Consider the following 17,033-nt stretch of genomic DNA (forward strand, 5'->3'; position numbering starts at 1 on the left):
AGGTTCTTTACTTTGCTTTATTGTTTGTGGGGTGAAGATAAGGCCTTGGGCTTGAGAAACTCATTGTCATAAAGTTATAAACTGGGAAACTGGGTCAGAAGGCATAGAAACAACTGTCATTGCCCATCCTCCCTTTCTGTGGATGAGGCTGGACAAGGCCGGCCCCCTGGCTGCGGCCTGGGACGCGAGGGCTCTCAGAGCTTGGAGAAGGTGACGGTTTTCAGTTCCTTGTTCTCAGTCGTGGCCTGGACCGACTTCACGAGGTCTTGGGTCTGCAGCATGCTCATGTTCCAGGACGCCTGGTACCGAGGGTGTTGAGAGAGAACGAGGAGAGAGATTAGCAGGGGCCAATCAGGATAAAGCATGTGAGCACCCTGTACCCTGGTTGGTCGCCCGGGGTTAGAGGAGGGCTGTGATTGGTCAGAGCGTGCACCTTACCACGTAGTTGAGGCTCTCGGCCACCGAATGGTCGCGGGAATACAGCAGGTTGACCTTGGTGCTCTGCACCGCCACGGGGCTCTTGCTGGAAATCTCGGCCGCCAGCGCTAAGGCAGCATCCAGCGTGACCTCCTTGTCTGGGAACACCCGGCTGCAGTGAAAGAGATCAGGGACCGGGTGGGCTGGGAAGGGCTCTCTCCTCCAGCCTCCCGCAGATGAAGAAGTGGCCACTCACAGAGGAAGGCCCAAGACCCAGAGAAATAGCCCAATCAGAGCAGGGGGCTGACCCCACAATAAAGAAATGACCTCACCAAGAAAGGATGCCACTAGGAATTCTAGAGCGAGGAGACAAGGGGACCCGGAGAGGCCTCCAACCCTCCAGGCCTGGCTGCCCCCAGCACTGAGCTACCACGGCCATAGCCCTACCTGACCAGCCCACTGCCCAGGGCCTCGTCAGCCAACATCTTGCGGGCGGTGAAGGCCAGCTCATTGACCAGGCTGCAAAGGCAAGCGTGCATCAGGAGGCGCCTGCCACCCCGGGGCTGGGAGATGCTCTGGGGTCCCCCGCCCACACCCCCACACCCCCTGCACCCACCTCTGGTTCCTGATGACCTTGGGCAGGCGCTGCAATGTTCCTACATCGGCAGCCAAACCCACGTCCACCTCCTGGGGGAGGAATCGGGTCAGTGTTTGGTTTCTGCCCAATACTGTGCCCCTCGCAACATCAACGTCCATGAAATTTCATGTCTACTGGAGAGTCCCGCCCCACCTTCACCCCAGTGACTTCCTCCAAAGTCCCATTCCATTGCCCAGGCAGCTTCCTGACTCAGGCAAGTTCCTTCAACCTAGAATAGAGCCCACCTTCCCACTCATGCACCCTCCCATTCCCTCAGGGCAGCTCCATCTGTGAGAGAGGAACCCTCCTCACCCTACCTGAGACCCCTTTACTGCATCCCCCGGCTCCATCCTGCCTCCCACCCTCACCAGTATGGCCCCAGGAGCAATTTCTGCCTCTGGCACCTGCCAGCCTCAACCCCACCTCATACCTTACCCACTCACAACTTCACCTCTTGACTTCCTCTATGGGCAAGTCTTACTTTGTCGGATTCGACTCCGACTCTTCCATGAAGCCCTCGGGGCTCACTCCAGGCCCCCCAACCCCACCCCACTGCCCAGCTCTAAGCAGGAGCTCGGGAGGATGACTCACCTTCACCTGGAAGAAAGCATCCTGGGCACAGTACCGGATGTCACAGGCGGTGACGAGGTCCACACCTAGGAGGTAGAGGCCAGGGATGCTGAATGACCACCAGAACCAACCCTGGCTCCCGGGAGGTGGGGCTGCCTCTTGGGACACAGTCTGGCCCATGACAGAGCTGAGGCTGGATGCCAGTGGCCGTGGCATTGGAGCAGCAGCCCAACCAGGGGAGCACCCGAGCAGGAGGATAGCCGCAGACTCACCTCCGCCAATGCAGCCCCCATGGACGGCAGCAATCACGGGCTTGGGGCACTGAGAGGGAACAGGAAGAGTGGGGTCAGGGCTGGCCCAGGGGAGGCGCGTATGGAGAAAGATGCCCTCCAGACCCCTAGAGTCACCCTCTCGATGACGTTGAAGGTCTCCTGGTATCGAGTGATGATGTCACGGAGGTACCAGCTGATCCGGGCCACATCATCTCCTTTGGGCTGCAGGATGTCCGAAGCCATGTCCATCAGGTCAATACCTGGTGAGAAGGCATGATGGAGCTCATCCAGGCTCCCAGGCCCCACCCATTGACTCAACCAGGGATCAGAACCCAGGCACAGCAGGTTCGAACCCCCAAACCACCAAGGCGGAAAAAAAACAACTCACACAGGACTTGGTGATGGATTGCATGTTGGGTGGGAAAGAAATAAAAGCTAATATTTGTGGAGTCATTACTCACTGAATCCTCACAACAACCGTACCAGCTAGGTCCTATTACTATTTGTGTTACCAATGGGTAAACTAAGGCACAGAGAGGTTAAGCACTTGCCCAAGGGGGTCACACTGGCTGGTGAGTAGTGAGTAATGAACTATTTAAATTAACTCATTAATGTTTTTAGAGACAGGGTCTCACTCTGTTACACCAGCTAGAGTGCAGTGGCACGATCATGGCTCACTGCAGCCTTGAACTCCCAGGTTCAAGCAATCCTCCCACCTCAGCCTCCTGAGTGGCTGGGACTGTGCCGAGGCTGCTCTTGAACTCCTGGGCTCAAGCGATCCTCCCGCCTCGGCATCCCAAAGCACTGGGATTACACGTGTGAGCCACTATGCCGCATCAGAAGTAGGATTTTAAAATCTGGAACCATGCAGCTGGCTCCAGAGGCCATGCTTTTCCCCAAGATGCCAGACAGCCCGGGACTCAAGGTCTGCAGCGTGAGCAATGCAGTCAATGGTGGTGATGTTTCCTGAGATGAGAAACATCTCACGATGCAGCAATTTCTGTGGCTCCAACTTCAAGATGATCCTGAATCTGACCTTTCCTGCATCAGTTATTCTCCATGAGCCCACCCTGCTCTCCCTGTTTCCACCTGTGTCCCCAGTCTATTCCCTACAGGCAGCCAGGGGAAGCCAGTGGACACCTTCTTGGGTCAGACCCTCTTTTTTTTTTATTTTTATTTTTTATTTCAGACAGAGTCTTGCTCTTGTCGCCCAGGCTGGAGTGCAGTGGCAGGATCTCGGCTCAATGCAACCTCCGCCTCCCGGTTCAAGTGATTCTCCTACCTCAGCCACCCGAGTAGCTGGGATTACAGGCGCCCACCACCATGCCCGGCTAATTTTTGTATTTTTAGTAGAGACGGGGTTTTGCCATGTTGGCCAGGCTAGTCTCAAACTCCTGACCTTGTGATCCACCCGCCTCAGCCTCCCAAAGTGCTGGGATTACAGGCGTGAGCCACCGTGCCCGGCCCAGACCCTCTTTTTCCCACCTGTGGCTCTTAGAACAAAATGGAACGTCCTTGTCATGACTACCCTGCATGAACACTGTTCCCAACCTGTTACTTTGGGCACACTGGCCTCCAACTGTGTGTGTGTGTGTGTGTGTGTGTGTGTGTGTGTGCGGGCACTGTTCCCAACCTGTTACTTTGGGCACACTGGCCTCCAACTCTGTGTGTGTGTGTGTGTGTGTGCACGCGCGCGGGTGCGTGCATTTGAGCCCAGGAGTTGGAGGCTGCGGTCAGCTATGATCGCACCACTGCACTCCAGCCTGGGCGACAGAGCAAGACCCTGGCTCAAATATAAAAAATAAAAAGAAAAGAAAATGGCAGGACAGAGAGGTGAAAAGACAAGTGGAAATAGGATCCAGATCACTGCCTGAGGGCTGTGCAGTGGTACAGAATCTTCTCATTGAGAAGGTGACCTTGAGTAAAGACCCGGAGGAGAGGGAGGGAGCCAAGGACCTTTGGGCTGACAACCATCCCTCCCTCTGCAACAGCCACAGACTGACTCCTTCACTTCCTTCAGCTATAGCTCAAAGGTCACCTCCTAGAGAGGCCCTCCCTGGCCAACCTGGCTCAACGGTGGCCCCATCCCCCACATCCTGACCCCGCCTTACCTCCGGGCTGCACAGCTGCTATCCTATAATTAGGTCCTTATGTGCTTGAGGGTCTGACTCCCTTTCTAGAATGTGAGCTCTGAGAACACAGGCGTTTTTGTCTTTCTGTCCACTGCTGCATCCCCTGTGCCTAGCACAGGGCCTGGCGCACACGAGCTGCTCAATAAATGATCAATACAGACAACAGTCCCTGTCCTCATGGGGAGGCAAACAAATGATAAAAAAGTATATTTTGGGGCTGGGCGTAGTGGCTCACACCTGCAATCCCAGCACTTTGGAAGGCAGAGGCAGGAGGATCGCTTGAGGCTAGGATTTTGAGAACAGCCTGGGCAACACTGCAAGACCTCTTCTCTACAAACAATGAAAAAATTAGCTGCACTTGAGGCTGGGCATGGTCGCCTGTAATCCCAGCACTTTCGGAGGCTGAGGTGGGCGGATCGTTTGAGCCCAGGAGTTGCAGGCTGCGGTCAGCTATGATCGCACCACTGCACTCCAGCCTGGGCGACAGAGCAAGACCCTGGCTCAAAAATAAAAAATAAAAAGAAAAGAAAATGGCAGGACAGAGAGGTGAAAAGACAAGCAGAAATAGGATCCAGATCACAGCCTGAGGCCAAAGTCCCCCTTACTTTTTTTTTTTTTTTTTTTTTTGAGATGGAGTCTCACTCTATCGCCCAGGCTGGCATGTAGTGGCGCGATCTCGGCTCACTGCAAGCTCCGCCTCCTGGGTTCACGCCATTCTCCTGCCTCAGCCTCCCTAGTAGCTGGGACTACAGGCGCCTGCCACCATGCCTGGCTAATTTTTTATATTTTTAGTAGAGATGGGGTTTCACTGTGTTAGCCAGGATAGTCTCCATTTCCTGACCTCGTGATCCGCCCGCCTCAGCCTCCCAAAGTGCTGGGATTACAGGTGTGAGCCACGGCACCCGGCAATCCCCCTTACTTTTAACCAGCATGCCAGCTACTCAGATGACAGACATTTAGCAGCTAAGAGCAAGGACTCTATAGCCAGGCAGCATGAGTTCCAAAATCCCAGCTCTGCCACTTACAAGCTGTGATTATTGGGTAAGTTTCTTGCTCTCTGGATCTGTTTCACCTTTAAATGGGGCTTATAGCAGAACCTGTCTTGTGGACTGTGATTAGAATTAATATGTTTAACGTGCTTAGAAAGGGGCGTCACACCATGAGTGCTACATAATTGTGGCCACCTTTTTCTTTCTCTAATTAGTAGTTCTACTCTATCACTGGGTCACTGCATGACCCGCCGTTTCTTCCTTCTGGCCTTTGGGGTCTTGCTGCTGAAAATAAGATAAGACGGCCACATTCAGCTGGGAGCTGAAAGATGAAGGACCGGGGCCTGGCACAGCCACAAAAAAGCCCCATTTTTCTGTTCTCAGACATGATCTCTATGAGAGCAAGGGGTCAGGAATCGGGGCTGCTTCCCGTTTCCACATCTGTAGCACCCAGGAGGGGGCTCTGGCACTGGACTGTGTCACTGAATGTTTGTCAAATGAATGAACAAATGAACAAGAGGAGGAACAGAGGGAGATGCAGAAAGAAAGCAGGAGGCTGGGTGCGGTGGCTCATGCCTGTGATCCCAGCACTTTGGGAGGCTGAGGCAGGAGGATCGCTTTAGATCAGGGGTTCGAGACCAGCCTGGGCAACATAGCAAGCCCTGCCTCTACAAAAAGTGAAAAAACTTGCTGTGCATGGTGGTGCACACCTGTGGTCCCAGCTACTTGAGGGGCTGAAGTAGGAGGATGAGGGGAGGTGGTAGGGGCTGAGGTGGGAGGGGTTGAGCTCAGGAGGTGGAGGCTGCAGTGAGCTGAGATTGCTCCACTGCATTCCAGCCTGGGTGACAGAGGGAGAGCCTGTCTCCAAAATGAAAGAGAGAGAGAAGGAAGTGAGAGGTGACAGCATGCTGGCAGCCCTCGCTCGCTGGCCTCAGAGCCCACTCTGGCCATGCTTGAGGAGCCCTTCAGCCTGCCGCTGCACTATGGGAGCCCCTCTCTGGGCTGGCCAAGATCGGAGCCGGCTCCCTCTGCTTGCAGGGAGGTGTGGAGGGAGAGGCGTGGGCGGGAACCCAGGCTGCATGCAGTGCTCTCCGGCCAGCGCGAGTTCCGGGTGGGTGTGAGCTCAGCGACCCCGCACTCGGAGCGGCGGGCCGGCGCCACCTGCCCCGAGCAGTGAGGGGCTTAGCACCCGGGCCAGCAGCTGCGGAGGGTACACCAGGTCCCCCAGCAGTGCCGGCCCGCTGGTGCTGCACTCGAATTCTTGCCGGGCCTCAGCTGCCTCCCTGTGGGGCAGGGCTTGGGACCTGCAGCCTGCCATGCCCGAGCCTCCCCCCACCGCCGTGGGCTCCTGCACAGCCCGAGCCTCCCTGAGGAGCGCCACCCCCTGCTCAGTGGTGCCTGGTCCCATCGACTGCCCAAGGGCTGAGGAGTGCTCCGCCTGCGGCCCTGGTGCAGGATCCACTGGGTGAAGCCAGCTGAGCTCCTGAGTCTAGTGGGGATTTGGAGAACCTTTATGTCTAGCTGAGGGACTGTAAATGCACCAATCAGCACTCTGTATCTAGCTAATCTGGTGGGGACTTGGAGAACGTTTATGTCTAGCTAAGGGATTGTAAATACACCAATCAGCACTCTGTTTCTAGCTCAAGGTTTGTAAATGCACCAATCAGCACCCTGTGTCTAGCTCAAGGTTTGTAAATGCACCAATCAATGCTCTGTGTCTAGCTCATCTGGTAGGGACTTGGAGAAACTCTATGTCTAGCTAAGGGATTGTAAACAACCAATCAGCACTCTGTGTCTAGCTCAAGGTTTGTAAATGCACCAATCAGCACCCTGTGTGTAGCTCAAGGTTTGTAAATGCACCAATCAGCACTCTGTATCTAGCTAATCTGGTGGGGACTTGGAGAATCTTTATGTCTAGCTAAGGGATTGTAAACAACCAATCAGCACTCTGTGTCTAGCTCAAGGTTTGTAAATGCACCAATCAGCACTCTGTATCTAGCTAATCTGGTGGGGACTTGGAGAATCTTTATGTCTAGCTAAGGGATTGTAAATACACCAATCAGCACTGTGTGTCTAGCTCAAGGTTTGTAAATACACCAATCAGCACCCTGTGTCTAGCTCAAGGTTTGTAAATGCACCAATCAGTGCTCTGTGTCTAGCTAATCTAGAGGGGACTTGGAGAAGTTTTGTGTCTAGCTCAGGGATTGTAAACGCACCAGTCAGCACCTTGTCAAAATGGACCAATCAGCTCTCTGTAAAACAGACCAATCAGCTCTCTGTAAAACGGACCAACCAGCAGGATGTGGGTGGGGACAGATAAGGGAATAAAAGCAGGCTGCCCGAGCCAGCAGTGGCAACCCGCTCACGTCCCCTTCCATGCTATGGAAGCTCTGTTCTTTTGCTCTTTGCAATAAATCTTGCTGCTGCTCACTCTTTGGGTCCACACTGCCTTTATGAGCCATAACACTCACCGCGAAGGTCTGCAACTTCTCTCCAGAGGCCAGCAAGACCACGAACCCACTGGGAGGAATGAACAACTCTGGACGGGAGGAACGAACCACTCTGGACGCATCGCCTTAAGAGCTATAACACTCACCGCGAAGGTCTGCAGCTTCATTCCTGAAGCCAGCGAGACCACGAACCCACCAGAAGGAAGAAACTCTGAACACACCCAAACATCAGAAGGAACAAACTCCGAACACATCAGAAGGAACAAACTGCGGACATGCCGCCTTTAAGAACTGTAACACTCACCACGAGAGTCTGCGGCTTCATTCTTGAAGTCAGTGAGACCAAGAACCCACCAATTCCGGATACATTTTGGTGACCCACATGGGACTATTGCCTATCGCCAAGCGGTGAGACCACTGCCTATCGCTGAGCAGTGAGACTATCACCTATCGCCAAGCAGTGAGTACCACTGGACCCCTTTCACTTGCTATTCTGTCCTATTTTTCCTTAGAATTTGGGGGCTAAATACCAGGCACCTGTCTGCCAGTTAAAAGTGACTAGCATGGCCGCTGGACTAAAGACATGGGTGTCAGGCTTTCTGGGAAAGGGCTCTCTAACAACTCCCGACTCTTTGGAGTTGGGAGAGTTGGTTTGCCTAGAACCAGCTTCTGCTTTTCCTGTACTTCTGGGCTGAGCCGAGGGTCGACAGAGAGGAAAGCCATGCAGCTCTAGGGTCCCGACAAGACAACAAGTTCGTTGACCCTGCAGCCATGAGCGGAACACTCAAAGGCATGTCGCCCAAGTGAGACTCGCCCATCTATCCTATCTATCCTGACCCTTGCCCCCGGGTCCTAATGCCTGCCAGACAAACTTCCTCTCGCCTCTCTTCTCCGAGTTTCGTCCTGCTTCTAAAATTTGCTGTCTCTGGTGCTTTTCTAGTTTCTCCTATAAGAACGACTTCTAGAACTCTGTTACATTCTTTAGGCACCCAGGCTCACCAATCAGAAAGACATAATTTTTGCCCAAAGCCCTGTCATAGTGGCGACTACCTGGAATTTTAGGATCCCTCCTCAGACTAACAGGCCTAACAAAGGTATTCCTGAAGCTAGGATATGGGGAGCCTCAGAAATTGTAGCTTTCCTATTCATATAAGTGAGGACAAAAGGTGTCGCTCTTCCAACCCTGGAGATCCCTTCCCTCCCTCAGGGTATGGCCCTCCACTTCATTTTTGGGGCATAACATCTTTATAGGACAGGGGTAAAGTCCCAATACTAACAGGAGAATGCTTAGAACTCTAACAGGTTTTCAAGAATGTGTCGGTAAGGGCCACTAAATCCGACCTTCCTTGGTCCTCCATGTGGTCTGAGAGGAAAACTAGTGTTTCTGCTGCTGCGTTGATGAGCACAACTATTCCGATCAGCAGGGTCCAGGGACTGTTGCGGTTTCTTGGGCAGCGGGAGAAACAAAACAAACCAAAACCGCGGGTGGTTTTGTCTTTCAGATGGGAAACATTCAGCCATCAACAGGCTCACCCTTGAAATGCATCCTAAGCCGTTGGGACCAATTTGACCCATAAACCCTGAAAAAGAGGAGGCTCATTTTTTTTCTGCACTATGGCCTGGCCCCAGTATTCTCTCTCTGATGGGGAAAAATGGCCACCTGAGGGAAGTACAAATTACAATACTATCCTGCAGCTTGACCTTTTCTGTAAGAGGGAAAGCAAATGGAGTGAAATACCTTATGTCCAAGCTTTCTTTTCATGGAGGGAGAATACACAACTATGCAAAGCTTACAATTTACATCCCACAGGAGGACCTCTCAGCTTACCACCATATCCTAGCCTCCCTATAGCTCCCATTCCTATTAGTGATAATCTTCCTCTAATCTCCCCTGCCCAGAAGGAAATATGCAAAGAAATCTCCAAAGGACCACAAAACCCTCCTGGCTATTGGTTATGTCCCCTTCAAGCTGTAGGGGGAGGGGAATTTGGTCCCACCCGGGTACATGTCCCCTTCTCCATCTCTGATTTAAAGCAGATCAAGGCAGACCTGGGGAAGTTTTCAGATGATCCTGATAGGTACATACATGCCCTACAGGGTCTAGGGCAAACTTTCGACCTCGCTTGGAGAGATGTCATGCTATTGTTAGATCAAACCCTGGCCTTTAATGAAAAGAATGCAGCTTTAGCTGCAGCCTGAGAGTTTGGAGATACCTGGAATCTTAATCAAGTAAATGATAGAATGACACCCAAAGAAAGGGACAAATTCCCTATCGGTCAGCAAGCCATCCCCAGTATGGATCCCCACTGGGACCTTGACTTAGATCATGGGGACTGGAGTCGTAAACATCTGTTGACCTGTGTTCTAGAAGGACTAAGGAGAATTAGAAAAAGCCCATGAATTATTCAATGATGTCCACCATAACTCAGGGAAAGGAAGAAAATCCTTCTGCCTTCCTCGAGCAGCTATAGGAGGCCTTAAGAAAATATACTCCCCGGTCACCCGAATCACTCAAGGGTCAATTGATTCTAAAAGATAAGTTTATTACCCAATCAGCCGCAGATATCAGGAGAAAGCTCCAAAAGCAAGCCCTGGGCCCTGAACAAAAGTTGGAGGCATTATCAAAACCTGGCAACCTCAGTGTTCTATAATAGGGACCAAGAGGAACAGGCCCAAAAGGAAAAGTGAGATTGGAGAAAGGCCGCAGCCTTAGTCATGGCCCTCAGACTAACAAACCTTGGTGGTTCAGAGAGGACAGATAATAGAGGCCAATCACCCGGTAGGGCTTGTTATCAGTGCGGTTTACTAGGACACTTTAAAAAAGATTGTCCAATGAGAAACAAGCTGCCCCCTCGTCCATGTCCACTATGCCAAGGCAATCACTGGAAGGTGCACTGCCCCAGCAGACGAAGGTTCCCTAGGTCAGAAGCCCCCAACCAGATGATCCAACAACAGGACAGAGGGTGCCCGGGGCAAGCGCCAGCTCATGTCATCACCCTCACTGAGCCCCGGGTACGTTTAACCATTGAGGGCCAGGAAATTGACTTCCTCCTGGACACTGGTGCGGCCTTCTCAGTGTTAATCTCCTGTCCTGGACGACTGTTCTCAAGGTTCGTTACCATCCGAGGAATCCTGGGACAGCCTGTAACCAGGTATTTCTCCCACCTCTCAGTTGTAATTGGGAGACTTTGCTCTTTTCACATGCCTTTCTTATTATGCCTGAAAGTTCCACACCCTTATTAGGCAGGGACATATTAGCCAAGGCTGGAGCTATTATCTACATCAATATGGGGAACAAGTTACCCATTTGTTGTCCCCCTACTTGTGGAGGGAATCAACCCTGAAGTCTGGGCATTGGAAGGACAATTTGGAAGGGCAAAAAATGCCCACCCATTACAAATCAGGTTAAAAGATCCCACTGCTTTTCCTTATCAAAGGCAATATCCCTTAAAGCCTGAAGCTCATAAACGATTACAGAATATTGTTAAACATTTAAAAGCTCCAGGCTTAGTAAGGAAATGCAGCAGTCCCTACAACACCCCAATTCTAGGAGTACAAAAACTAAATGGTCAGTGGAGACTAGTGCAAGATCTTAGACTCATCAATGAGGCAGTAATTTCTCTATATCCAGCTGTAACCAACACCTATACCCTGCTCTCTCAAATAACAGAGGAAGCAGAATGGTTCACAGTTCTAGACTTCAAGGATGCCTTCTTCTGTATTCCCCTACACTCTGACTCCCAGTTTCTCTTTGCCTTTGAGGATCCCACAGACCACACGTCCCAAATTATGTGGACGGTCTTGCCCCAAGGGTTTAGGGATAGGCCTCATCTGTTTGGTCAGGCACTGGCCCAAGATCTAGGCCACTTCTCAAGTCCAGGCACTCTGATCCTTCAATATATGGATGATTTACTTTTGGCTCCCAGTTCAGAAGCCTCGAGCCAGCAGGCTACTCTAGATCTCTTGAACTTTCTCGCTAATCAAGGGTACAAGGTGTCTAGGTCAAAGGCCCAGCTTTCCCTACAGCAGGTCAAATATCTAGGCCTAATCTCAGCCAGAGGGACCAGGGCCCTCAGCAAGGATGGAGAGGGAGGACAGGGAGGAGAGGGAGAAGGAGGGGAAGGAGGGGAAGGAGGAAGGGAGGAGAGGGAGGGAGGGGAAGGAGGAAGAGAGGAGAGGGAGGGAGGGGAGGGAGGAAGGGGAGGGAAAGAAAGAAAGGGACCTGGGAAGATGTTAATGGACAAAACAGAAAGAAATAGTTTACTGTCTGTCTTCCCCACTGAGTTGGGAACGCCATGACAACAGGGCCTGGGACTGTCCTAGTCAAGACTGGGTTCCCAGCACCAGGCTCTGGGCCCTGTGCAGAAATCAGTGTATGAAATATTTTGCTTCTGGTTCAGTCCTAAAGGGCCAACCCTCCCACGGACAACTACATACTCTGGCTGGACAACAAACAAACAATTATCTGAAGGCACTGGGCAGATTCTGGAGGGAGTGACCACTTAGGAGAGTGGCAGAACACTCTCTCGGTGTTTTTGAAAATGGTTTTGAAAACTTTCAGCCTGAGGGCAGACTGAAATTGTGCTTGAAGAGCTACAGGATAGAGTCCAAGGTGACCATAGCTGCCAGGAAGTGAGGGGGGATATTCCAAAGAGGGGAGAGCCAGAGCGAGGAGTCCCGAATTCTGTGTATCAACTCTGCCCTAATCTCTTGCTGGGAGATGTATGTTTTTGTTGTTGTTTTTGTTTTGAGATGGGTTCTTGCACTGTCACCCAGGCTGGGTGCAGTGGCACGACCACAGCCCACTGCAGTTTTGACCTCCCTGGTTCGAGCCATCCTCCCACCTCAGCCTCCAGAGTAGCTGGGAGTGTGGTCATTCATCACACCCAGCTAATTTTTGTTAGAGACGAGGTCTCAGTGTGTTGCCCTGGCTGAAGATTAGTTTTTAAATCTTTTGCTGGGGGTGCATGTATGGTCTGTAAATCAGCAAGAAGCCAGGCACAGTGGTTCACGCTTGTAGTCCCAGCACATTGGGAGGCCGAGTCAGGAGGATCGCTTGAGTTCAAGAGTTGAAGACCAGACTGGGCAACATAGCAAGACCTCATCTCTACAAAAAAACAAAAATAAAAACAGAAAAACCAAAAAAACTAATTCCAACTAAGCTACCAAAACACGAAACTCAACACTCTTTGGAACTATATGATAGAATCCAGAGTATCCACATCTTATTCCTATATCCCAATATCCAAGAAACAATCCAAACTAACTCAAAATACAAAGAAACAGGAAAGTGAAGCCATTTTCTTTTTTTTGAGACAGAGTCTCGCTCTTGTCACCAAGGCTGGAGTGCAATGGCGTGATGTAGGCTCACTGCAACCTCCGCCTCCTGGGTTCAAGCGATTCTCCTGCCTCAGGCTCTCCAGCAGCTGGGATTACAGGCACGCACCACCAAGCCGGGAAAATTTTTGTATTTTTAGTACAGACGGGGTTTCACCATGTTGGCCAGGCTAGTCTTGAACTCCTGACCTCAAGTGATCCACCCACCTCAGCTTCCCAAAGTGCTGGGATTACAGGCATGAGCCACTGAGCTCAGCCTGCCATTTCCAAGAGAAAAGATGATAAGGAGACTGACACCAAGATGACCCAGATGTTGAGATTAGAAGATAAGGAGTTTTTGTTTGGTTTTTATTTTGTTTTTAGAGGGAGTCTCGCTATGTCACCCAGGCTGGAGTGCAGTGGCGCCATCTCGGCTCACTGCAACCTCTGCCTCCCAGGTTCACGCCATTCTCCTGCCTCAGCCTCCCGAGTAGCTGGGACTAAAGGTGCCCGCCACCACGCCTGGCTAATATTCTTTTTTAAAATTTTTAGTAGAGATGGGGTTTCACCGTGTTAGCCAGGATGGTCTCGATCTCCTGACCTCGTGATCCGCCTGCCTCGACCTCCCAAAGTGCTGGGATTACAGGCGTGAGCCACCACACCTGGCCAGAAGACAAGGATTTTAAATCAGTCATTATAACTATGCTCAATGGCAGGAAGAAAAACATGCATGACAAAAAATATACAACTGACCAGGCACAGTGGCTCACGCCTGTAATCCCAGCACTTTGGGAGGCCGAGGGGGGCCGATCACTGGAGGCCAGGAGTTCAAGACCCGCCTGGCCAAAATGGTGAGACCCCGTCTCTACTAAAAATATAAAAATTAGCCAGGCGTGGTGCCGGGTGCCTGTAATCACAAGTACTCAGGAGGCTCAGGCAGGAGAATGGCTTGAATCTGGGAGGTGGAGGTTGCAGTGAGCCGAGACTGCACCACTGTACTCCAGCCTGGTCAACAGAGTGAGACTCCTTCTCCAAAAAAAAAAAAAAATTAGCTAGGCCTGGTGGCGGGCATCTGTAATCCCAGCTATGCAGGAGGCTGAGGCAGGAGAATTGCTTCAACCCAGGAGGCAGATGTTGCAATGAGCCGAAATTGCATCACTATACTCCAGCCTGGGTGACAAAGCGAGACTCTGTCTCAAAATAAATGAATAAATAAAATAAAATAAAATATGAACCAAATGGAAATTGGAGAATTGAAAACTACAATATCTGGGCTGGGCGTGGTAGCTCACGCCTGTAATCTCAGCACTTTTGGAGGCCGAGGTGGGCAGATCACGAGGTCAGGAGATCAAGACCATCCTGGCTAACACGGTGAAACCCCGTTTCTACTAAAAACACAAAAACTTAGCCGGGTGTGGTGGCAGGCACTGGTGGTCCCAGTACTCGGGAGGCTGAGGCAGAAGAATGGCCTGAACCCGGGAGGCAGAGCTTGCAGCGAGCTGAGATCGCACCACTGCACTCCAGCCTGGGTGACAGAGCGACTCTGTCTCAGAAAAAAAAAAAAGAAAAGAAAACTACAATATCTGAAATTTAAAATCAGTGGGTAGTAGCTGGGCACGGTGGCTCACGCCTATCATCCTAGCACTTTGGGAGGCCCTAGGTGGGTGGATGACCTGAGGTCAGGAGTTTAAGACCAGCCTGGCCAACATGGTAAAACTCCATCTCTACTAGAAACACAAAAAATTAGCCGGGCGTGGTGGCGGGCACCTGTAACCCCAGCTACTTGGGTGGCTGAGGCAGGAGAATCACTTGAACCCAGGAAGAAGAGGTTGCAGTGAGTTGAGATTGCACCATTGCAACAAAAGCAAAACTCCGTCTGAAACAAAACAAAACAAAATAAATCACTGGATGGGCTTTACAGAAGGATAGAGATGACGAAACAGTAACTGTGACCAGTGGAAATTCTCCAATCTGAAGAAAAGGTCAGTGGGTCAATCCAAAGATCCAACTGACCTGTAACTGGAAATCAATTAGTGAGTTGAATAGTTGCACGAAAGCATGTTATTATATTATATGCTGACACAGCTATAGGCTGAGAGGTTAAGCGTGTTGTTCATGGCCACAGATCCAGGATGGAAACCTAGACTTCAGAGCCTATGATCCCATTGTGTTCTGTCAGACTAATACTTATATTTGAATGTTTTAAAGTAGGCCTTTTTAAAAAAAAATGATAGGGCTTGCCATGGTGGCACCTGCCTGTAATCCCAGCATTTTGGCAGGCTGAGGTGGGAGGATCGCTTGACCTCAGGTATTTGAGGTTACAGTGATTTATGATTAGGCAACTGTACTCCAGCCTGGGTGACAGAGAAAGATATTGTCTCCAAAAAAAAAAAAAAAAAAAAAGATAAAAGTGTGAGTTAGGGGCCAGGAGCGATGGTTCAGGCCTATAATCCCAGCACTTCGGGAGGCTGAGGCAGGCAGATCATAACGTCAGGAGATGGAGACCATCCTGGCCAATATGGTGAAACCCCGTCTCTACTAAAAATACAAAAATTAGCTGGGTGTGGTGGCCCACGCCTGTAGTCCCAGATAGGAGAATTGCTTGAACCCGGGAGGTGGAGGTTGCAGTGAGCTGAGATTGCGCTACTGCACTCCAGCCTGGCAACAGAGCAAGACCCCGTCTCAAAAAAAAAAAAAAAAAAAAAAAAAGTGTGTAAGTCAGAAGCTGCTTAAAACCCTAATTCAGAAGCACTGCTCCACTGTCTATTGCCAGGAGCTAAGAAGGCTGGCAGGGTGTGTGAAGAGCGTCTGGTACCTGCAGTGAACATCTTTCCTGCACCAGAGATCACCACCGCCCGACAGTCAGCGTCTCTCGAAATCTTGTTGAAGCACTCTACCATCTCTCTGTGAAGCAACGAGTGAAGGGCTACAAATGGGGAGGGAATACCCTGCCCTCATGTCCATCTTCCCACAACGTTCCACTTTCACACAGTCCCGCAGCCCCGCCTCCCCCCGCAGGCAGGCCTCCAGGATCTGCAGGTCAGACCTCCAGAAGACCTTGTTCATGGCATTCCTCTTGTTGGGCCGGTTGAGCTGGACATGCAGAACATGTTTCTGCGCAGACGTCACACGAAGGGACTCATAGCTGTGGTCTGGGGCTTCACCGAGGGCTACTCCGGAAGCCTCCTCTTGTGCAGAGGAGCCAGTGAGGCGAAGGCTAATACTGAGTCCCGCGTAGTTGGAGCCTGTCAGTCCTGGGGAGACAAGAACAGCCTTTGATGACCCCAGACTGCAAGACACAGGCCTATCGAATTAGGGAGTCCTTCAAAAGGGAGCACACGCACCCCTGAATTTAGGGGACTCGGGCCCTTCGTGACCCCGGATAGCCCTCCCCGTCCTACATCTGCTATAACAGCACGACAGCGCGACGCACCCCCATAAGGCAAGAGATGACTCACGCCGGGTCAGTAGGTCGCGGAGTCTGCGAGAAGCCACTATCCCCGCCGCCATCGCCGCCGCCTTCGTCTACTGCGTTCGAACGGAGTAACGTGCCCGTTAGCGGAGGGGGCGGGCACAAAAGGCCGCCATGTTGAGCGAGGGCACCGATGCCGCAACCTGACAGGCAATGACGCCGTTTTTAACGCCATCTTTACTAAGGGCAGCCGAGTTCCGGTTGCCTTACATAGTTAGAGCCAGGCTCAGAAATGGACCCTTTGCCCCGGTGGGAACCAAGCCTAAGAAAATAGCTCTTGCAAAAGCGTGAACCTGGGAGGCGGAGCTTGCAGTGAGCCAAGATCGCGCCATTGCTCTCCAGCCTGGGCGACGGAGCAAGACTCCGTCTTAAAAAAAAAAAAAAAAAAGCAAAATAGCTCCCGCTAAAGTTCATCACACAGCTGTTTCATAATGGTGGAATAATTGGCGACAGCTGAAATGTCCAAGGACATAATTGCAGCAGAGCTTGTAATCATGCATGTATATATCATGTTAACTAAAAATGAAACTGGCAGTACTGTGAGTTTACTCAGGTAAAGGAATGAGTACAGATGGGCCAACATTAGGCGCTGACTGTATAATATGAACTCCCACCAGGAGGTCGTACTATTTCCTACTATATGCAGAGGAAACTGGCCCAGGCACGGGAAGACACTAGGTTCAAGGTCGGTGGGCTTCAGAAGGGCTAAAGCAGGATTACCTGGCTCCAGAGTTCATGTTCTTAGCCCGGCGCGGTTGCTCCCGCCTGTAATACAAGC

The 17,033-nt window shown here is 51.4% G+C and overlaps 1 protein-coding gene across 2 annotated transcripts; it reads right to left on the bottom strand.

The window, feature by feature from the left end:
• Positions 1-3: 3 nt before the first annotated feature.
• Positions 4-16,395, bottom strand: LOC100608252 (delta(3,5)-Delta(2,4)-dienoyl-CoA isomerase, mitochondrial). Of its 2 annotated transcripts, XM_016935865.2 has the most exons (10): positions 16,242-16,395; positions 15,830-16,037; positions 15,599-15,687; positions 2,032-2,156; positions 1,897-1,945; positions 1,646-1,710; positions 1,034-1,104; positions 865-936; positions 439-589; positions 4-299 (listed from the first exon to the last, which is right to left on the bottom strand). In XM_016935865.2, the coding sequence occupies exons 1-10, from the start codon at positions 16,291-16,293 to the stop codon at positions 195-197; spliced, it is 987 nt and encodes a 328-aa protein (XP_016791354.1). In that variant the 5' UTR covers positions 16,294-16,395; the 3' UTR covers positions 4-194. The 2 variants fall into 2 exon arrangements, with proteins under 2 accessions (XP_016791354.1, XP_016791355.1); XM_016935866.2 differs by lacking the exon at positions 865-936 and having other exon boundaries at positions 16,242-16,390.
• Positions 16,396-17,033: the final 638 nt, after the last annotated feature.

Source organism: Pan troglodytes, chromosome 20 (assembly GCF_028858775.2).
Source record: "Pan troglodytes isolate AG18354 chromosome 20, NHGRI_mPanTro3-v2.0_pri, whole genome shotgun sequence".
Classification (NCBI taxonomy): Eukaryota; Metazoa; Chordata; class Mammalia; order Primates; family Hominidae; genus Pan; species Pan troglodytes.